At 55.2% G+C, this 22,979-nt stretch overlaps 1 protein-coding gene across 2 annotated transcripts; it reads left to right on the top strand.

The window, feature by feature from the left end:
- The first annotated feature begins 1,897 nt into the window (after nt 1–1,897).
- Nucleotides 1,898–20,265, top strand: LOC142467875 (protein shisa-5-like). Of its 2 annotated transcripts, none has more exons than XM_075573817.1 (5): nt 1,898–2,162; nt 13,505–13,667; nt 17,148–17,269; nt 18,388–18,603; nt 18,988–20,265. In XM_075573817.1, exons 1-4 carry the CDS (start codon nt 2,105–2,107, stop codon nt 18,591–18,593), a joined length of 549 nt encoding a protein of 182 aa, XP_075429932.1. In that variant the 5' UTR covers nt 1,898–2,104; the 3' UTR covers nt 18,594–18,603; nt 18,988–20,265. The 2 variants fall into 2 exon arrangements, with proteins under 2 accessions (XP_075429932.1, XP_075429931.1); XM_075573816.1 differs by having other exon boundaries at nt 1,905–2,162; nt 18,388–18,555.
- Nucleotides 20,266–22,979: the final 2,714 nt, after the last annotated feature.

Raw genomic sequence — 22,979 nt, 5'->3', positions numbered from 1 at the left:
GGAGAATTTATAGGTAGCGGTTATTTTTGGTAATAGGAGATGTAGTTTATATGGAGTAATAGGAGGAGATGTAGGTTATATGGAGTAATAGGAGGATATATAGGTTATATGGAGTAAGAGGAGGGGATGTAGGTTACTGTATATGGAGTAAGAGGAGGGGATGTAGGTTATATGGAGTAATAGGAGGAGATGTAGGTTATATGGAGTAATAGGGGGAGTTATAGGGTGAGTTATGGGGTAATAGGAGACATTATAGGGAGTGGTTATATAGGGTAATAGACGTTATAGGGTGAAGTTATATGCGGTAATAGGAGTAATAGGCAGCGGTTATATGGGGTAATAGGAGAACTTATAGGTAGCGGTTATTTTTGGTAATAGGAGATGTAGTTTATATGGAGTAATAGGAGGAGATGTAGGTTATATGGAGTAATAGGAGGATATATAGGTTATATGGAGTAAGAGGAGGGGATGTAGGTTATATGGAGTAAGAGGAGGAGATGTAGGTTATATGGAGTAATAGGAGGAGATGTAGGTTATATGGAGTAATAGGAGGATATATAGGTTATATGGAGTAAGAGGAGGAGATGTAGGTTATATGGAGTAAGAGGAGATGTAGGTTATATGGAGTAAGAGGAGGAGATGTAGGTTATATGGAGTAAGAGGAGGAGATGTAGGTTATATGGAGTAAGAGGGAGATGTAGGTTATATGGAGTAATAGGAGGAGATGTAGTTTATATGGAGTAATAGGAGGAGATGTAGTTTATATGGAGTAAGAGGAGGGGATGTAGGTTATATGGAGTAAGAGGAGATGTAGGTTATATGGAGTAATAGGAGGAGATGTAGGTTATATGGAGTAATAGGAGGAGATGTAAGTTATATGGAGTAATAGGAGGAGATGTAGGTATATGGAGTAAGAGGAGGGGATGTAGGTATATGGTGTAAGAGGAGGGATGTAGGTTATATGGAGTAAGAGGAGGAGATGTAGGTTATATGGAGTAAGAGGAGAAGATGTGGGTTATATGGAGTAAGAGGAGGGGATGTAGGTTATATGGAGTAAGAGGAGGAGATGTAGGTTATATGGAGTAAGAGGAGGGATGTAGGTTATATGGAGTAAGAGGAGGAGATGTTGGTTATATGGAGTAAGAGGAGGGATGTAGGTTATATGGAGTAAGAGGAGGAGATGTAGGTTATATGGAGTAAGAGGAGGGATGTAGGTTATATGGAGTAAGAGGAGATGTAGGTTATATGGAGTAAGAGGAGGGATGTAGGTTATATGGAGTAAGAGGAGGAGATGTAGGTTATATGGAGTAAGAGGAGGAGATGTAGGTTATATGGAGTAAGAGGAGGAGATGTAGGTTATATGGAGTAAGAGGAGGAGATGTAGGTTATATGTAGTAAGAGGAGGAGATGTAGGTTATATGGAGTAAGAGGAGGAGATGTAGGTTATATGGAGTAAGAGGAGGAGATGTAGGTTATATGGAGTAAGAGGAGGGGGTGTAGGTTAGATGGAGTAAGAGGAGGAGATGTAGGTTAGATGGAGTAAGAGGAGGAGATGTAGGTTATATGGAGTAAGAGGAGGAGATGTAGGTTATATGGAGTAAGAGGAGGAGATGTAGGTTATATGGAGTAAGAGGAGATGTAGGTTAGATGGAGTAAGAGGAGGAGATGTAGGTTATATGGAGTAAGAGGAGGGGATGTAGATTATATGGAGTAAGAGGAGGAGATGTAGGTTATATGGAGTAAGAGGAGGAGATGTAGGTTATATGGAGTAAGAGGAGATGTAGGTTAGATGGAGTAAGAGGAGGAGATGTAGGTTATATGGAGTAAGAGGAGGGGATGTAGATTATATGGAGTAAGGGGCATTGCAGGATCCTCTGGTGACCTGGGATTACTGGTGTCTGACAAACAAATAGACCCAACTTGCTTGATCCAGAGAGGAATGGGTGTGTGTCTCCTGCCCGGCAGCACAGGGGTTAAGATGCCTCCCTCCCAGAGAGGGGGTGTGGGGAGGTCCTGATGACGTCACGGTGGGGTTTAGGTGAAACACATTTCCTCCCCTGATGTGATACAGAGACACACAGCTCTGCCACCTGCACCCTGCACCATGCCTGCCTCTGCCACCCCCCTGCTCGGGGCTCTGTGCCTCCTCTTCATGCCAGCAGGTGGGTAATAATACTTGTGCCCCCCGTGCTGGGGTGTGGGGGGCCATGCTTAGAATGAATGTTTCCCATAGGGTGCCCACATTGCGTGACATCTCCGCATTACTAGTAATTCTGCATGCACCACAGGGGGCAGGGTGACCTCCTAACTGCAGAGTATCAGGGACAGGCTCACACAGTCCTGGGATTATATGTAACGCAGGGTGACCTCTAACTGCAGGGTATCAGGGACAGGCTCACACAGTCCTGGGATTATATGTAATGCAGGGTGACCTGACTGCAGAGTATCAGGGACAGGCTCAGACAGTCTGGGATTATATGTAATGCAGGGTATCAGGGACAGGCTCAGACAGTCCTGGGATTATATGTAATGCAGGGTATCAGGGACAGGCTCGGAAATACTCTACGTGTGCGCAATGTGAACTAACAGCCCTTTCCTCTCTCTGATACTCTCCTCCTAAGGCCGAGTCCATAGAAGGACAGGCCGCGCTGAGCCGTGCGGACGCTCCGCGCTGAGCCCCTGCATCCTCAATGAGGATGCCTTGAGAGGGGGCTCACGCGAGCGTCCGCAGGCGTGCTGACGAGTTGAGTTTTCAGCCGAGCGCCAAGCTGTTTTTCAGCGCGCTGTCGGCTGAAAACATCCAATCACAGAACAGCAGCGTCAACGTCACACGGCGCCGTGACATTGACATCAGTGCGTCGCGGGCGATTGGCCCAGCGACGTCACAGCCCCGCCTCCAACCACCTCCCCCCGGCTCCCTTCGCGCACGCTGGCTCGCCTGCAAGTCCGTGCAATCGCGCTGACTGAAGCAGGCGAGCCTCAGCGTTAGCGCGCCGCCGCTCTCCCCACCCCTCTATGGCCCGGGCCTAACCTTTACCTCACCCTACCCTGTGCACCCTCCCCAACACCCACTCCCCTCACCCCCCCCCCATACATACCCGAGACCAGGGGTGGGCAAACTCTTGAAGTTGCGCCCCCCTGCCCTCTTACCTGCTCTCTGGCATCTCCTCATCTCCTCGCTATCAGAAGTTGGAGGAGAAGCCGGAGAGACAGTAAGAGGTCCGGGGGTCTCCCCCGGCAACCCGTTTCCATGTTGCGGGGCGCGGGGCTTGCTTCAGCGCGCTCCTTAGAAAGTTTTGCGCGAGCCCCCGCCCTACACCCCCTCCAATTTTCCACACCGCTACCTCTCCTCTCTCCCCTTTCCTGTCCCAACCTAGCAACCTCTCTACACAACGGCGCAGGGCGTGATTATACCAAAACGCGCGCGGCAGCGCCAAAACAAATAGCATGCATCCCCGCAAAGCGCTTATACCTGCCGCGACTGTCACGCCGCTTGCTACTGCAATGTGGGCGACGGTGAAGCGTTTTTCCAAATTTGTTTTCTGGTTGCGACGGCCGCGTCACGCGACGCAGTCGTCCAATCATAGAACAGATGTCAGCCTTGTCTCCCCTGCAGTCGCACGCAGAAGAATGCGCTTGTGCACGTCACGGATGCGGGCGCGCATTGCATCTGTATAATCGCAGCCTTAGACAAGATGGCTCCGCCACCACACGTGGCCCCTGACAATCTAAGCCACAACCGTGGCACACGCTGCAGAGGAAATCCTGCTCAAAAGCAGGCTTCCTCCCCTATAAATTCATGCTCTCCCCCTACCACCCTGCCCCTCTCCCCCCTACCGCCCTGCCCCTCCCCCTACCGCCCTGCCCCTCTCCCCCTACCGCCCTGCCCCTCTCCCCCCTACCGCCCTGCCCCTCTCCCTTTTACCCCTCTCCCCCCTACCGCCCTGCCCCTCTCCCCCCTACCGCCCTGCCCCCCTACCGCCCCCCCCCCTCTCTCCCCTCCTCGCGCCCCCCCCCTCTCCCCTCCTCTGCCCCGTCCTCTCTCCCCTCCTGTTGCGGCGGTGGGGGCGCACTGGCCGGAGTCCACGCGCATCCCGAGTGACCAGCGTGAGGTGTCAGGGCCGGGGCTTCGGTGCGGACCTTACACTTTCAGATGTTTAAACACTGCCTGAAAACTCGCCTTTCCAAGGACACCCACTGGCCAGGACCCCTAACACCCACCCATCCCAAACCAGTGGGGACCAGCTGTGCGGTTGGACCAATCTCCACCCTATATATAAAATTGACCTGTTTAGGGGGTGACATCTGGGTGATTTGTACATTTTATCTGTCACCTATATTTTTGAAATAATATTTTAAAGTTGGTCTGTAAACACGCTGAGGGGGGGGGGGTCATCTGTAAACACGCTGAGGGGGGGGGGGTGGTGATCTGTAAACACGCTGAGGGGGGGGTGGTGATCTGTAAACACGCTGAGGGGGGGGTGATCTGTAAACACGCTGAGGGGGGGGTGATCTGTAAACACGCTGAGGGGGGGGGGTGATCTGTAAACACGCTGAGGGGGGGGGAGGTGATCTGTAAACACGCTGAGGGGGGGAGGTGATCTGTAAACACGCTGAGGGGGGGGAGGTGATCTGTAAACACGCTGAGGGGGGAGGGGTGATCTGTAAACACGCTGAGGGGGGAGGGGTGATCTGTAAACACGCTGAGGGGGGGGTGATCTGTAAACATGCTGAGGGGGGGGGTGATCTGTAAACATGCTGAGGGGGGGGTGATCTGTAAACACGCTGAGGGGGGGGTGATCTGTAAACACGCTGAGGGGGGGGAGGTGATCTGTAAACACGCTGAGGGGGGGGAGGTGATCTGTAAACACGCTGAGGGGGGGGAGGTGATCTGTAAACACGCTGAGGGGGGGGAGGTGATCTGTAAACACGCTGAGTGGGGGGGTGATCTGTAAACACGCTGAGGGGGGGGGTGATCTGTAAACACGCTGAGGGGGGGGGAGGTGATCTGTAAACACGCTGAGGGGGGGGAGGTGATCTGTAAACACGCTGAGGGGGGGGAGGTGATCTGTAAACACGCTGAGGGGGGAGGGGTGATCTGTAAACACGCTGAGGGGGGGGTGATCTGTAAACATGCTGAGGGGGGGGTGATCTGTAAACACGCTGAGGGGGGGGTGATCTGTAAACACGCTGAGGGGGGGTGATCTGTAAACACGCTGAGGGGGGGGTGATCTGTAAACACGCTGAGGGGGGGGTGATCTGTAAACACGCTGAGGGGGGGGGAGGTGATCTGTAAACACGCTGAGGGGGGGGTGATCTGTAAACACGCTGAGGGGGGGGAGGTGATCTGTAAACACGCTGAGGGGGGGGAGGTGATCTGTAAACACGCTGAGGGGGGGGGAGGTGATCTGTAAACACGCTGAGGGGGGGTGGTGATCTGTAAACACGCTGAGGGGGGGGTGATCTGTAAACACGCTGAGGGGGGGGGGGGTGATCTGTAAACACGCTGAGGGGGGGGGAGGTGATCTGTAAACACGCTGAGGGGGGGGAGGTGATCTGTAAACACGCTGAGGGGGGGGAGGTGATCTGTAAACACGCTGAGGGGGGAGGGGTGATCTGTAAACACGCTGAGGGGGGGGTGATCTGTAAACATGCTGAGGGGGGGGTGATCTGTAAACACGCTGAGGGGGGGGTGATCTGTAAACACGCTGAGGGGGGGGTGATCTGTAAACACGCTGAGGGGGGGGGAGGTGATCTGTAAACACGCTGAGGGGGGGGTGATCTGTAAACACGCTGAGGGGGGGGAGGTGATCTGTAAACACGCTGAGGGGGGGGAGGTGATCTGTAAACACGCTGAGGGGGGGGGAGGTGATCTGTAAACACGCTGAGGGGGGGGAGGTGATCTGTAAACACGCTGAGTGGGGGGGGAGGTGATCTGTAAACACGCTGAGGGGGGGGGGGAGGTGATCTGTAAACACGCTGAGGGGGGGGGGAGTCGATCTGTAAACACGCTGAGGGGGGGGGGAGGCGATTTGTAACCACGCTGAGGGGGGCGTGGTGATCTGTAAACACGCTGAGGGGGGGTGGTGATCTGTAAACACGCTGAGGGGGGGGAGGCGATCTGTAAACACGCTGAGGGGGGGGGGGGAGGTGATCTGTAAACACGCTGAGGGGGGGGGGGTGATCTGTAAACACGCTGAGGGGGGGGTGATCTGTAAACACGCTGAGGGGGGGGAGGCGATCTGTAAACACGCTGAGGGAGGGGGGGAGGCGATCTGTAAACACACTGAGGGAGGGGGGAGGCGATCTGTAAACACGCTGAGGGGGGGAGGTGATCTGTAAACACGCTGAGGGGGGGGAGGTGATCTGTAAACACGCTGAGGGGGGGGGAGGTGATCTGTAAACACGCTGAGGGGGGGGGAGGTGATCTGTAAACACGCTGAGGGGGGGGAGGTGATCTGTAAACACGCTGAGTGGGGGGGAGGTGATCTGTAAACACGCTGAGGGGGGGGGGAGGTGATCTGTAAACACGCTGAGGGGGGGGGGAGTCGATCTGTAAACACGCTGAGGGGGGGGGAGGCGATTTGTAAACACGCTGAGGGGGGCGTGGTGATCTGTAAACACGCTGAGGGGGGGTGGTGATCTGTAAACACGCTGAGGGGGGGGAGGCGATCTGTAAACACGCTGAGGGGGGGGGGGAGGTGATCTGTAAACACGCTGAGGGGGGGGGGGTGATCTGTAAACACGCTGAGGGGGGGTGATCTGTAAACACGCTGAGGGGGGGGAGGCGATCTGTAAACACGCTGAGGGAGGGGGGGAGGCGATCTGTAAACACACTGAGGGAGGGGGGAGGCGATCTGTAAACACGCTGAGGGGGGGGGAGGCGATCTGTAAACACGCTGAGGGGGGCGTGGTGATCTGTAAACACGCTGAGGGGGGGGGAGGTGATCTGTAAACACGCTGAGGGGGGGGTGATCTGTAAACACGCTGAGGGGGGGGAGGTGATCTGTAAACACGCTGAGGGGGGGGAGGTGATCTGTAAACACGCTGAGGGGGGGGGAGGTGATCTGTAAACACGCTGAGGGGGGGGTGGTGATCTGTAAACACGCTGAGGGGGGGGTGATCTGTAAACACGCTGAGGGGGGGGGGGTGATCTGTAAACACGCTGAGGGGGGGGGAGGTGATCTGTAAACACGCTGAGGGGGGGGAGGTGATCTGTAAACACGCTGAGGGGGGGGAGGTGATCTGTAAACACGCTGAGGGGGGAGGGGTGATCTGTAAACACGCTGAGGGGGGGGTGATCTGTAAACATGCTGAGGGGGGGGTGATCTGTAAACACGCTGAGGGGGGGGTGATCTGTAAACACGCTGAGGGGGGGGTGATCTGTAAACACGCTGAGGGGGGGGGAGGTGATCTGTAAACACGCTGAGGGGGGGGTGATCTGTAAACACGCTGAGGGGGGGGAGGTGATCTGTAAACACGCTGAGGGGGGGGAGGTGATCTGTAAACACGCTGAGGGGGGGGGAGGTGATCTGTAAACACGCTGAGGGGGGGGAGGTGATCTGTAAACACGCTGAGTGGGGGGGAGGTGATCTGTAAACACGCTGAGGGGGGGGGGAGGTGATCTGTAAACACGCTGAGGGGGGGGGAGTCGATCTGTAAACACGCTGAGGGGGGGGGGGAGGCGATTTGTAAACACGCTGAGGGGGGCGTGGTGATCTGTAAACACGCTGAGGGGGGGTGGTGATCTGTAAACACGCTGAGGGGGGGGAGGCGATCTGTAAACACGCTGAGGGGGGGGGGGGAGGTGATCTGTAAACACGCTGAGGGGGGGGGGGTGATCTGTAAACACGCTGAGGGGGGGTGATCTGTAAACACGCTGAGGGGGGGGAGGCGATCTGTAAACACGCTGAGGGAGGGGGGAGGCGATCTGTAAACACACTGAGGGAGGGGGGAGGCGATCTGTAAACACGCTGAGGGGGGGGGAGGCGATCTGTAAACACGCTGAGGGGGGCGTGGTGATCTGTAAACACGCTGAGGGGGGGTGGTGGTGATCTGTAAACACGCTGAGGGGGGGTGATCTGTAAACACGCTGAGGGGGGGGGAGGTGATCTGTAAACACGCTGAGGGGGGGGAGGTGATCTGTAAACACGCTGAGGGGGGGGAGGTGATCTGTAAACACGCTGAGGGGGGAGGGGTGATCTGTAAACACGCTGAGGGGGGGGTGATCTGTAAACATGCTGAGGGGGGGGTGATCTGTAAACACGCTGAGGGGGGGGTGATCTGTAAACACGCTGAGGGGGGGGTGATCTGTAAACACGCTGAGGGGGGGGGAGGTGATCTGTAAACACGCTGAGGGGGGGGTGATCTGTAAACACGCTGAGGGGGGGGAGGTGATCTGTAAACACGCTGAGGGGGGGGAGGTGATCTGTAAACACGCTGAGGGGGGGGGAGGTGATCTGTAAACACGCTGAGGGGGGGGAGGTGATCTGTAAACACGCTGAGTGGGGGGGAGGTGATCTGTAAACACGCTGAGGGGGGGGGGAGGTGATCTGTAAACACGCTGAGGGGGGGGGGAGTCGATCTGTAAACACGCTGAGGGGGGGGGGGAGGCGATTTGTAAACACGCTGAGGGGGGCGTGGTGATCTGTAAACACGCTGAGGGGGGGTGGTGATCTGTAAACACGCTGAGGGGGGGGAGGCGATCTGTAAACACGCTGAGGGGGGGGGGGGGAGGTGATCTGTAAACACGCTGAGGGGGGGGGGTGATCTGTAAACACGCTGAGGGGGGGTGATCTGTAAACACGCTGAGGGGGGGGAGGCGATCTGTAAACACGCTGAGGGAGGGGGGAGGCGATCTGTAAACACACTGAGGGAGGGGGGAGGCGATCTGTAAACACGCTGAGGGGGGGGGGAGGCGATCTGTAAACACGCTGAGGGGGGCGTGGTGATCTGTAAACACGCTGAGGGGGGGTGGTGGTGATCTGTAAACACGCTGAGGGGGGTGATCTGTAAACACGCTGAGGGGGGGGGGAGGTGATCTGTAAACACGCTGAGGGGGGGGAGGTGATCTGTAAACACGCTGAGGGGGGGGAGGTGATCTGTAAACACGCTGAGGGGGGGGGGAGGTGATCTGTAAACACGCTGAGGGGGGGGAGGTGATCTGTAAACACGCTGAGGGGGGGGAGGTGATCTGTAAACACGCTGAGGGGGGGGAGGTGATCTGTAAACACGCTGAGGGGGGGGAGGTGATCTGTAAACACGCTGAGGGGGGGGAGGTGATCTGTAAACACGCTGAGGGGGGGGCAGGTGATCTGTAAACACGCTGAGGGGGGGGCAGGTGATCTGTAAACACGCTGAGGGGGGGGCAGGTGATCTGTAAACACGCTGAGGGGGGGGGGTGATCTGTAAACACGCTGAGGGGGGGGCGGGTGATCTGTAAACACGCTGAGGGGGGGGGGTGGTGGTGATCTGTAAACACGCTGAGGGGGGGGAGGTGGTGATCTGTAAACACGCTGAGGGGGGGGAGGTGATCTGTAAACACGCTGAGGGGGGGGGGTGATCTGTAAACACGCTGAGGGGGGGGGAGGTGATCTGTAAACACGCTGAGGGGGGGGAGGTGATCTGTAAACACGCTGAGGGGGGGGAGGTGATCTGTAAACACGCTGAGGGGGGGGAGGTAATCTGTAAACACGCTGAGGGGGGGGGAGGTGATCTGTAAACACGCTGAGGGGGGGGGAGGGGATCTGTAAACACGCTGAGGGGGGGGAGGGGATCTGTAAACACGCTGAGGGGGGGGAGGGGATCTGTAAACACGCTGAGGGGGGGGAGGGGATCTGTAAACACGCTGAGGGGGGGGTGATCTGTAAACACGCTGAGGGGGGGTGGCGATCTGTAAACACGCTGAGGGGGGGGAGGCGATCTGTAAACACGCTGAGGGGGGGGAGGCGATCTGTAAACACGCTGAGGGAGGGGGGAGGCGATTTGTAAACACGCTGAGGGAGGGGGGAGTCGATCTGTAAACACGCTGAGGGGGGGGCAGGTGATCTGTAAACACGCTGAGGGAGGGGGGAGGCGATCTGTAAACACGCTGAGGGAGGGGGGAGTCGATCTGTAAACACGCTGAGGGGGGGGGGAGGCGATTTGTAAACACGCTGAGGGGGGCGTGGTGATCTGTAAACACGCTGAGGGGGGGTGGTGATCTGTAAACACGCTGAGGGGGGGGAGGCGATCTGTAAACACGCTGAGGGGGGGGGAGGTGATCTGTAAACACGCTGAGGGGGGGGGGGTGATCTGTAAACACGCTGAGGGGGGGGAGGTGATCTGTAAACACGCTGAGGGGGGGGAGGTGATCTGTAAACACGCTGAGGGGGGGGAGGTGATCTGTAAACACGCTGAGGGGGGGGCAGGTGATCTGTAAACACGCTGAGGGGGGGGCAGGTGATCTGTAAACACGCTGAGGGGGGGGCAGGTGATCTGTAAACACGCTGAGGGGGGGGGGTGATCTGTAAACACGCTGAGGGGGGGGCGGGTGATCTGTAAACACGCTGAGGGGGGGGGGTGATCTGTAAACACGCTGAGGGGGGGGAGGTGATCTGTAAACACGCTGAGGGGGGGGGGGGGGTGATCTGTAAACACGCTGAGGGGGGGGTGATCTGTAAACACGCTGAGGGGGGCGTGGTGATCTGTAAACACGCTGAGGGGGGGTGGTGGTGATCTGTAAACACGCTGAGGGGGGGTGATCTGTAAACACGCTGAGGGGGGGGAGGTGATCTGTAAACACGCTGAGGGGAGGTGATCTGTAAACACGCTGAGGGGGGGGGGGAGGTGATCTGTAAACACGCTGAGGGGGGGGAGGTGATCTGTAAACACGCTGAGGGGGGGGGGAGGTGATCTGTAAACACGCTGAGGGGGGGGCAGGTGATCTGTAAACACGCTGAGGGGGGGGCAGGTGATCTGTAAACACGCTGAAAGGGGGGCAGGTGATCTGTAAACACGCTGAGGGGGGGGCAGGTGATCTGTAAACACGCTGAGGGGGGGGGAGGTGATCTGTAAACACGCTGAGGGGGGGGGAGGTGATCTGTAAACACGCTGAGGGGGGGGAGGTGATCTGTAAACACGCTGAGGGGGGGGAGGTGATCTGTAAACACGCTGAGGGGGGGGAGGTGATCTGTAAACACGCTGAGGGTGGGGGGAGGTGATCTGTAAACACGCTGAGGGGGGGGGGAGGTGATCTGTAAACACGCTGAGGGGGGGGGAGGTGATCTGTAAACACGCTGAGGGGGGGGGGAGGGGATCTGTAAACACGCTGAGGGGGGGGGGAGGGGATCTGTAAACACGCTGAGGGGGGGGGGGATCTGTAAACACGCTGAGGGGGGGGAGGTGATCTGTAAACACGCTGAGGGGGGGGAGGTGATCTGTAAACACGCTGAGGGGGGGGTGATCTGTAAACACGCTGAGGGGGGGGTGATCTGTAAACACGCTGAGGGGGAGGCGATCTGTAAACACGCTGAGGGGGGGGGGAGGCGATCTGTAAACACGCTGAGGGGGGGGAGGCGATCTGTAAACACGCTGAGGGGGGGGGGTGATCTGTAAACACGCTGAGGGGGGGGAGGCGATCTGTAAACACGCTGAGGGGGGGGAGGCGATCTGTAAACACGCTGAGGGAGGGGGGAGGCGATCTGTAAACACGCTGAGGGAGGGGGGAGGCGATCTGTAAACACGCTGAGGGAGGGGGGAGACGATCTGTAAACACGCTGAGGGAGGGGGGAGTCGATCTGTAAACACGCTGAGGGGGGGGGAGGCGATTTGTAAACACGCTGAGGGGGGCGTGGTGATCTGTAAACACGCTGAGGGGGGGGGGGGCGATCTGTAAACACGCTGAGGGGGGGGAGGTGATCTGTAAACACGCTGAGGGGGGGGGGTGATCTGTAAACACGCTGAGGGGGGGGGGGGTGATCTGTAAACACGCTGAGGGGGGGGGTGATCTGTAAACACGCTGAGGGGGGGGTGAACTGTAAACACGCTGAGGGGGGGGGGGGTGATCTGTAAACACGCTGAGGGGGGGCAGGTGATCTGTAAACACGCTGAGGGGGGGGGAGGTGATCTGTAATGTGTTACCAGGAAGTAACACACTGAGAGTTACCTCTCGTTTTCACGTGTGTCCTGGGCACAGAGTTATAACAATACACGGTTACATTAAAAGAACAGGGTTATACAGACACTTCATGGGCAGTTAGAGTTGGACAATTGGGTGCAGGGGATAAAGGGCTGGTGAGTCTCACAATGAAATAGAGCAGCTTTAACACCAGCGAACGGCAGCAAACACCTCACACCCTTTGGCTGCCCTTTGACTGCGCAAAAGGCTGTCCGCCATTGGGACAACGCAGATGTACACTGGGGTGATTGATTTTCAATGCAGCTGTGTACAAAAAGCCCTTTGTCCTCTTGGCTCATTAACATTCCAGTGGGTGGGGTTGATGTTCCACAAAGTACAAGCACATGTTAACCCTTAGCACGCTGGACCTGTGCGGAGGGGAGCAGCTCTTGGGGAGCCCCATCAGGCGTCTGCCTTTGGGGCAACGCAGATGTACACGTTCCCATTCAGCGAGAAGGCAATCTTCCAATTCATTTCCAGTGACTCAAAAGTAGACCTCTTTGCTTCGCATAGTTAGGGACATTCATGGAGGACAGTGTACAGCAAATAAAAATATCAGTAGTGAGCACATTCACATGTCATACAGGTCCGCAACCCTGCTCTTCCCCATTATCTCTTCGCATACAACACTTCCACTGCTGCCAGGGAGTGTGGGTAATGACATGCAAATCAGCTCTCCGTGAGTCACCTTTTGCTGGTTGAAGATTTTCACCTGGATCATATAACTCCTTTTCCCATTGTTGGATGAGTACAGGTCATACACGGCACTGCTGCTTCTTGTTGCCATTTTGACCCTATTCTGAAGCCAGGGTCACGTGTGATGTGTGAATGGCCCCCGATAGCATTAACTCAGCCCCCTTTCCAAATCACTCCAAGTCCTATAATATTTCCTTCACTTTATTGGAAAAAGCAGCAGAATACAGGTTCTTGTGAATGGTGTGTAGTACTGATTTGTAGTTAGAAGCAGGTAGAAACAGATGGCCTTGCCATAGGAGACTAACAGAAATGCGTGCTGTACTCACTGTCTGCAGGGTGGAAAAGGAAGTGAGGAGCAATGTCGGTAAAAGGAATAGTCTTGGGACAGACTATCTGTGAACAAAACAGGGGGAGGGCAGACTAGCCCATTCTGGTAAGGATCTCAGAGGCTGCAGTAGCAACTCACTGATTACTTGTCCAGAGGCAAGAAATGCAACATTGTTACATGTCACACAGGCACAGTGTGTGTGTGCAAACTCCATGCAGCTGAAATAAGAACTGACAGGCAGAAGCTGCAAAGGAAAGGGGGGTGAAACAGGGATGTGATTCTCGTTCCATTTTGACCCCTTAAATGACCCCTCTGTGCCTCAGTGCTGGCTCAGGATTGTGCCGCGTACATGGATACCAGCTTCACTTACCACCCGAAGCAGATCTGCATACTGTCCTTCTGCTCCGGGACCTGCATGAACAGATACTGCAACATCAACCCGTTCGACCAGCTGGATCAGAGCCAGGTCCTGTGTATCATCACCAGGTATGTGACAGTGGTGGGGACAGGACGGAGTATATCGCCCGTTATCAGAGCGGAGGGGAGTAACAGAGTGACACAGACAGAAGGAGCTATGAGCCTGTCCTCCTCCCGCAGGGTGACACAGGGACACAGACAGAAGGAGCTATGAACCTGTCCCTCCCCCCGCAGGGTGACACAGTGACACAGACAGAAGGGAGCTATGAACCTGTCCCTCCCCCCGCAGGGTGACACAGTGACACAGACAGAAGGGAGCTATGAACCTGTCCCTCCCCCCGCAGGGTGACACAGTGACACAGACAGAAGGGAGCTATGAGCCTGTCCCTCCCCCCGCAGGGTGACACAGACAGAAGGGAGCTATGAGCCTGTCCCTCCCCCCGCAGGGTGACACAGTGACACAGACAGAAGGGAGCTATGAGCCTGTCCTCCCCCCGCAGGGTGACACAGTGACACAGACAGAAGGGAGCTATGAGCCTGTCCCTCACCCCCGCAGGGTGACACAGTGACACAGACAGAAGGGAGCTATGAGACTGTCCCTCACCCCCGCAGGGTCACACACACAGAAGGGAGCTATGAGTCTGTCCCTCCCCCGCAGGGTGACACAGTGACACAGACAGAAGGGAGCTATGAGCCTGTCCCTCCCCCCGCAGGGTGACACAGTGACACAGACAGAAGGGAGCTATGAGCCTGTCCCTCCCCCCGCAGGGTGACACAGGGACACAGACAGAAGGAGCTATGAACCTGTCCCTCCCCCCGCAGGGTGACACAGGGACACAGACAGAAGGGAGCTATGAACCTGTCCCTCCCCCCTCAGGGTGACACAGGGACACAGACAGAAGGGAGTTATGAACCTGTCCCTCCCCCCGCAGGGTGACACAGTGACACAGACAGAAGGGAGCTATGAGCCTGTCCCTCCCCTCGCAGGGTGACACAGTGACACAGACAGAAGGGAGCTATGAGCCTGTCCTCCCCCCGCAGGGTGACACAGACAGAAGGGAGCTATGAGCCTGTCCTCCCCCCGCAGGGTGACACAGACAGAAGGGAGCTATGAGCCTGTCCCTCCCCCGCAGGGTGACACAGTGACACAGACAGAAGGGAGCTATGAGCCTGTCCTCCCCCCGCAGGGTGACACAGACAGAAGGGAGCTATGAGCCTGTCCCTCCCCTGCAGGGTGACACAGTGACACAGACAGAAGGGAGCAATGAGCCTGTCCCTTCCCCCGCAGGGTGACACAGACAGAAGGGAGCTATGAGCCTGTCCCTCCCCCCGCAGGGTGACACAGACAGAAGGGAGCTATGAGACTGTCCCTCCCCCCGCAGGGTGACACAGACAGAAGGGAGCTGAGCCTGTCCCTCCCCCCGCAGGGTGACACAGAGAGAAGGGAGCTATGAGCCTGTCCCTTCCCCCGCAGGGTGACACAGACAGAAGGGAGCTATGAGTCTGTCCCTCCCCCCACAGGGTGACACAGACAGAAGGGAGCTATGAGACTGTCCCTCCCCCCGCAGGGTGACACAGACAGAAGGGAGCTGAGCCTGTCCCTCCCCCCGCAGGGTGACACAGTGACACAGACAGAAGGAGCTATGAGCCTGTCCCTCCCCCCGCAGGGTGACACAGACAGAAGGGAGCTATAAGTCTGTCCCTCCCCCCGCAGGGTGACACAGTGACACAGACAAAAGGGAGCTATGAGCCTGTCCTCCCCCCGCAGGGTGACACAGTGACACAGACAGAGGGGAGCTATGAGCCTGTCCTCCCCCCGCAGGGTGACACAGTAACACAGACAGAAGGGAGCTATGAGTCTGTCCCTCCCTCCGCAGGGTGACACAGTGACACAGACAGAAGGGAGCTATGAGCCTGTCCCTCCCCCCGCAGGGTGACACAGTGACACAGACAGAATGGAACTATGAGCCTGTCCCTCCCCCCGCAGGGTGACACAGTGACACAGACAGAAGGGAGCTATGAGCCTGTCCCTCCCCCCGCATGATGACACAGACAGAAGGGAGCTATGAGTCTGTCCCTCCCCCCGCAGGGTGACACAGTGACACAGACAGAAGCTATGAGTCTGTCCCTCCCCCCTGCAGGGTGACACAGACAGAAGGGAGCTATGAGTCTGTCCCTCCCCCCGCAGGGTGACACAGACAGAAGGGAACTATGGGTCTGTCCCTCCCCCAGCAGGGTGGCACAGTGACACAGACAGAAGGAGCTATGAGCCTGTCCCTCCTCCCGCAATGTGACACAGTAACACAGACAGAAGGAGCTATGAGCCTGTCCCTCCCCCGCAGGGTGACACAGTGACACAGACAGAAGGGAGCTATGAGCCTGTCCCTACCCCCGCAGGGTGACACAGACAGAAGGGAGCTATGAGACTGTCCCTCCCCCCCTGGGTGACACAGACAGAAGGAGCTATGAGTCTGTCCCTCCACCCGCAGGGTGACACAGTGACACAGACAGAAGGGAGCTATGAGTCTGTCCCTCCCCCCGCAGAGTGACACAGACAGAAGGGAGCTATGAGTCTGTCCCTCCCCCCGCAGGGTGACACAGTGACACAGACAGAATGGAACTATGAGCCTGTCCCTCCCCCCGCAGGGTGACACAGTGACACAGACAGAAGGGAGCTATGAGCCTGTCCCTCCCCCCGCATGATGACACAGACAGAAGGGAGCTATGAGTCTGTCCCTCCCCCCGCAGGGTGACACAGTGACACAGACAGAAGCTATGAGTCTGTCCCTCCCCCCTGCAGGGTGACACAGACAGAAGGGAGCTATGAGTCTGTCCCTCCCCCCGCAGGGTGACACAGACAGAAGGGAACTATGGGTCTGTCCCTCCCCCAGCAGGGTGGCACAGTGACACAGACAGAAGGAGCTATGAGCCTGTCCCTCCCCCCGCAATGTGACACAGTAACACAGACAGAAGGAGCTATGAGCCTGTCCCTCCCCCGCAGGGTGACACAGTGACACAGACAGAAGGGAGCTATGAGCCTGTCCCTACCCCCGCAGGGTGACACAGACAGAAGGGAGCTATGAGACTGTCCCTCCCCCCCTGGGTGACACAGACAGAAGGAGCTATCAGTCTGTCCCTCCACCCGCAGGGTGACACAGTGACACAGACAGAAGGGAGCTATGAGTCTGTCCCTCCCCCCGCAGGGTGACACAGTGACACAGACAGAAGGGAGCTATGAGTCTGTCCCTCCACCCGCAGGGTGACACAGTGACACAGACAGAAGGGAGTTATGAGTCTGTCCCTCCCCCCGCAGGGTGACACAGTGACACAGACAAAAGGGAGCTATGAGTCTGTCCCTCCCCCCGCTGGGTGACACAGACAGAAGGGAGCTATGAGCCTGTCCCTCCCCCCGCAGGGTGACACAGACAGAAGGGAGCTATGAGCCTGTCCCTCCCCCCGCTGGGTGACACAGTGACACAGACAGAAGGGAGCTAAAGTTAGAGCTGCCCACCCTAAAGTCTTGTCCCCTGTCCCCTCTCTCTGCTGCAGCCTCTGGATGTTCGTTGGCGGTAGCATCACACTATCCCTAATAGTGGTCATCGGGCTCATCGCTTGCTTCTGCTGCTCATGCTGCTGCTTGTACAAAGCGTGCTGCAAACCCAGCCGGCAAAGTATGTGTTCCCTGCCATCCCGCCGCTCACTCACTCCCCACACACTCATTATCTGCCGTCCCGCTGCTCACTCACTCCCCACACACTCATTATCTGCCATCCCGCCGCTGACTCACTCCCCACACACTCATCTGCCATCCCGCCGCTCACTCACTCCCCACACACACTCATTATCTGCCATCCCGCCGCTCACTCCCCACACACACTCATTATCTGCCATCCCGCCGCTCACTCACTCCCCACACACACTCATTATCTGCCGTCCCGCCGCTCACTCACTCCCCACACACTCATCTGCCGTCCCACCACTCACTCACTCCCCACACACTCATTATCTGCCGTCCCACCACTCACTCACTCCCCACACACTCATTATCTGCCGTCCCGCCGCTCACTTGCTCCCCACACACTCATTATCTGCCATCCCGTCGCTCACTCGCTCCCCACACACACTATCATTATCTGCCATCCCGCCGCTCACTCGCTCCCCACACACACTATCATTATCTGCCATCCCGCCGCTCACTCATTCCCCACACACTCATTATCTGCCATCCCGCCGCTCACTCATTCCCCACACACTCATTATCTGCCATCCCGCCGCTCACTCGCTCCCCACACACACTATCATCATCTGCCATCCCGCTGCTCACTCCCCACACACACACTCATTATCTGCCGTCCCGCCGCTCACTCGCTCCCCACGCACACTATCATTATCTGCCGTCCCGCCACTCACTCGCTCCCCACACACACACTCATCTGCCGTCCCGCCACGCACTCACTCCCCACACACACACTCATTATCTGCCGTCCCGTCGCTCACTCGCTCCCCACACACACTATCATTATCTGCCGGCGCTCACTCACTCCCCACGCACACTCATTATCTGCCGTCCCGCCGCTCACTCACTCCCCACGCACACTCATTATCTGCCGTCCCGCAGCTCACTCGCTACCCACACACTATCTGGACGGACTGACCTGTCACTGCCATTATTACACTTTGCTCCTAGGAGAGATCGACCCCTCGGGGTCAGAGCAGTGACCCCGTGCACACGGAGTAACACTATATGACAGTGCTGTGTATGCCAACCCAGCGTTTTTTCTTTCTCCAGCTGCTGTGACAACCATGACGGTCACTAACCACATGCCACCGCCGCAGCAGCACATGGTACCGATGGCGTATACCATGGCGATGCCGCCCCCAGGATACCAGCCAATCCCCCATCAGTTTGTACCTGACGGCCCTGCAAATAAGACGAACGTCCCCCCACCCTACCCAGGTGAGGCTTCAGACAAGTACGGCTACCCTGCTATGTAGGAGGTGGGAGGTGAGTGCGCGCACACGCACACACATTTCTGTATGCCGGTGCTGGGACCCTGATCCACGTATCCACTACCCTTTTCTGAAAACAAGCATCTTCAGTGCATGATCCTTTTATTACAACACCTCATTGCCTCTGCTAGGCACTTTCCTCTTCTATCTTGAGATTTGTTAACGGTCATGCCCCCCTATTCCCCCATTAGTACGATGTGAAGAGGGTGCAGGGGGGGGGGTTGTGTCCTTTTAAGGCAGAACAATGGTTTCTTCCTGTAAAGTTCCTGCATCTCATGTACGAGTTTACTGCGCGATACACAGCAGCTATGCTTTACAGATGCCTCCATTTTAAAATCCCGGTCTGAGCTGCATTGCTTTTGTCTTTCTGTCTTCGCAGGAGCGGAATACGCAATGCACGAAAACCTGGCTTATGCCGCGACTCCGTAACGCCCTCTCACGTTCGCCTACGTCGGTGTATTTTTTTTGACCCGTGGGCACTGTATTATTTTCATGAGAAAAGTAGTTTGCAGCGTAGTGCCGATATCATTAGGATTGTGGTAATATTAGAATTAACGCCACCGGCTAAATATATCGCAAGCCTCAAGGGCGCCGTTACTACCGGAGACTGCTGCGGCGCCCCTCTGGGACTGGAGAGGTTACTGGACGCGCGGGCATTTTTTTTGGTTAAAGATGGCTGCCGTTTATTACACCGTTCCGGTTGTTACCCGGAAATCTTCGCTTGCATTCCTGTGTTCGTGAAAATCTGGTCGTCCCAGACGAGGGACAGTATTTCGCCCGTCTGCTTCACGCCCAAATAGCGTGTCGTCGGCGTCCAGCTCGGGACTGGTACGCCCCACCACAGGCGGCATCCTCTGCGCCCCGCCGTTTGAACGATTGCTCCGTGACTCCGGGCCCCAGATCAATTCGGTCACACGTCGTATTAACCATCGGCAACAACAACAAAATGCGCCCAGAAACCAAGAATTTCGACTCGCCGCGTCGCTTCTCAGAGCCGTGTGGAATTAACCCTTTCACGGCCAGATGCTACAATGGCGGCGAAAAGCGGGTTCGATTTTTATTTTTTCATCAGTGTAAAATACGTCCTAACATTTTTATTGCTACAAAGGGAAAGTAATCATTCTAGCGATGTTTTTTGTTTAACACCGCGTTCTGTTTAGATATTCGCGTTTTTAACGTTGGATTTTCGATGAGTTTTCTCTGGCTCAGCGGGACTTTCGCTGCTTTTGAATTTTCGAAAATACGCGGATTTGTAATTTTCATATAATAGAAAAACGACGGTCGCCATTTAATTTTTAAATTTTTTTTTACTGAGAAAATAGGAACGGGATAGTTATATAGTTAGATAGTTGTTATAGCGCCAGATATTAACGCACGTGTTTTTTTTTTTTTATATATATTCCTGGGGAATAAAGTCCAGAATATTTTGTGTTTTTTTGTTGTAACACTGCGGGGAAAAGCTTGTAAGCAACATGGCGGGGCAGTTTAGTCAAGTGCCAGTGTGGGCTAATGCTCGCGATTCCGGCGTTTAGTCGCGTCAATGGGCGCTAACGCCAGATTGCCAATCTCTTATCGGGGCTTGATGAATCTGGCCGGTGGCGTCTATCATGATGGTTTTGTCCAACCGCGTGAAACAAATAAAGCTTTGACATTGTGACCGACGCGTGTATTGTATAATTCTCAGCGCCGCGTGGCGCCGAGGTCTTTCCAGTAAACATTTCAACCCCGTTTTTTAATATGCAGTGAAACCGCTTCCCAGCCCGGGGGAAAAGATCTCCGACGCGGAGAGGAGGGTTCAGTCTAGCAACTAAGCGCCATAAATAGCATTTTTGGCGTAACAATTGACACAAGTAAATTTCACGTGTGTGTGTGTGTGTGTGTGTGTGTATATTATGTGGTTAAAAAAAATTCCGGCAAAACCGTCTGCCAAATTCAATCTGGCGTGACCGCTAAAACGTCTATATCAGCACAGAATGAAGTTGGTATGTGTCAAGTATTTGACGCAGTGCGGAGGCGTCAGTATATAAGATGAATAAACCGTCTTATTTTCTCAGTGTGACTATTATAAATACCGCAATTTCCGGTGCATAATCCACGGATCATGTGAGCCAACAGGACGCCGCGGATTATCTGTTTTTTTTTAAGCGGTTTGCCTCCTCCCACGGGGCACATTGTGGGCAGCTGCACTCTGGCTTTCTATGTGAGCACATGTAATGTAAGTGTGTGTGAGATTACCAAAATAAAGGGTATTCAGGCATTTAATGCACCCAGGGGAAAAAAATAACACTGCCAGTCGTTTTCCAAATTATTATAAAAATGGCAAAGTAACACGTTGCACCAACGTCACAATACGGAGGGCAATGGTCCATTAACCATGCAACCACTAAATGATATGCCACGGAGAGGCTGGTACTTACTACCGGATAACCTACATTACTCATTGGTACATAGTTACTACCGGATAACCTGAGCTTACGTGTACTGACTAATCTGTGTGGCTGATTTGAAGTGCTGGTTGTTTAAAGTGTGTGCAGTTAGAACCAGAAGCAGTTTGAACAAGGAAGCGGTTTAAACAAGGTATAGTTTATTGAAGTACAGTTTACTGTTAGTACTGTGACAAACGGCTTACTCCGGGGCTCCGCCGTCTGTCCGGGACTGTTAGAACACGGTCTTTTAGGGTAGGTTAAATGATGAGACGTCACGTACTGTTCCTTTAAACAGGCTATGCCTGGTTTATTCAGTCCCAGGCACTGAGACTGCCACAGTTTAAACAGAAAACAAAGCCAAACAAAAAGCTGCTCGTCTGAGCGATAACTTAAACTTAGATGTCCCTGACTCAGAGTTGGAAGTGGCTTGTCCACTTCCACCAACAAAATAAGTACCTTTGCAGTCTTTAGACAAACTAACAGAATGAATGAAGCGATTTGGGAAAGAGGCTTTCTCACCCCTCTGCAGTTCAGCAGCCTTCCAGGCTCTTGGGCGGGGGCCCAGAGGAAACAGGAAACAGGTCTTATATACCTGAACTCTAATCAGCATGACAGGTGACAGAAAACAGGCAGCAGACAAACTGTGGAATGGAGTGCCTGTACCACGAGGCTGCCCTGTTCAGCTTAGACAGGACAGAAACTGTTCAGTATCCTGGGAGCCCTGTATATGGAGTTTATTACCAACCCCTGGTTTCTGTCACATATCCTCCCCCCCAGCTCAGACCTCGAGGGGTGAGCGACCATGGATATTAGGGAGTGCATCCTTGACAACCCGTCGGCATTGCCATGTTTGTGCCCCGACCTGTGTTCCACAGAAAATTTAAAGGGCTGTAGGCTTAGGAACCACCTGGTCACCCTAGCGTTCTTCTCCCTATTTTGACACATCCAGGTAAGGGGTGCATGATCTGTGACCAATCGGAACTTTCTCCCCAACAGATAATACTTGAGTGTCTCTACAGCCCACTTTATTGCGAGACACTCTTTCTCGACTATGGAGTAATTTTTCTCCTGGGGATTTAGTTTCCTACTTAAATAAAGGATGGGGTGCTCCTCCCCTTGAGACTCCTGGGAGAGTACCGCCCCCAGCCCTACCTCAGATGCGTCGGTTTGGACTACGAACTCTTTGGAGAAGTCAGGTGTGACCAACACTGGTTGGGCACAGAGAGCTTCTTTCAGGCTTCTAAAGGCCTGTTCGGCTTCGGGGGACCACTTTACCATTAGCGGTCCTCTTGCTTTTGTGAGGTCGGTTAGTGGGGTTGCCTTAGTTGCAAAATTGGGAATAAACCTCCTATAGTAGCCAATTAACCCCAAAAAGGTCCTTACTTGTTTTTTTGTGACTGGCCTTGGCCAATTTTGTATCGCCTCTACTTTGAGTGTTTGTGGTTTGAGTAACCCTCTACCAATAGAATACCCCAGATACTTGGCCTCCTCCAGACCAATAGTGCATTTAGCGGGGTTAGCAGTTAGTCCAGCAGACCGAACTGCGTCGAGCACAGCTTGGACCTTTGGAAGGTGGGACTGCCAATCTTCACTATGGATTACCACATCATCCAGGTAGGCGGCAGCGTACCGAACATGTGGTTTTAAAATTTTATCCATCATTCTTTGGAATGTGGCGGGAGCTCCATGTAAGCCAAAAGGCAGCACCTTATATTGAAAGAGGCCGTCTGGGGTTGAGAAGGCTGTTTTTTCTTTTGCCCTTTCTGTGAGGGGAACCTGCCAGTACCCTTTTGTTAGGTCTAGGGTTGTGAGATATCGGGCTTTGCCCAGTCTCTCTACAAGTTCATCCACCCTGGGCATAGGATAAGTATCAAATTTTGACACCGCGTTTAGTTTCCGGTAGTCATTACAAAACCTTGTTGTACCGTCTGGCTTTGGGACTAAA

This window comes from Ascaphus truei, chromosome 17 (assembly GCF_040206685.1).
Source record: "Ascaphus truei isolate aAscTru1 chromosome 17, aAscTru1.hap1, whole genome shotgun sequence".
Taxonomy (NCBI): Eukaryota; Metazoa; Chordata; class Amphibia; order Anura; family Ascaphidae; genus Ascaphus; species Ascaphus truei.
The sequence above is the reverse complement of the archived record's forward strand: the minus strand, read 5'-3'. Positions and strand labels throughout refer to the sequence as shown.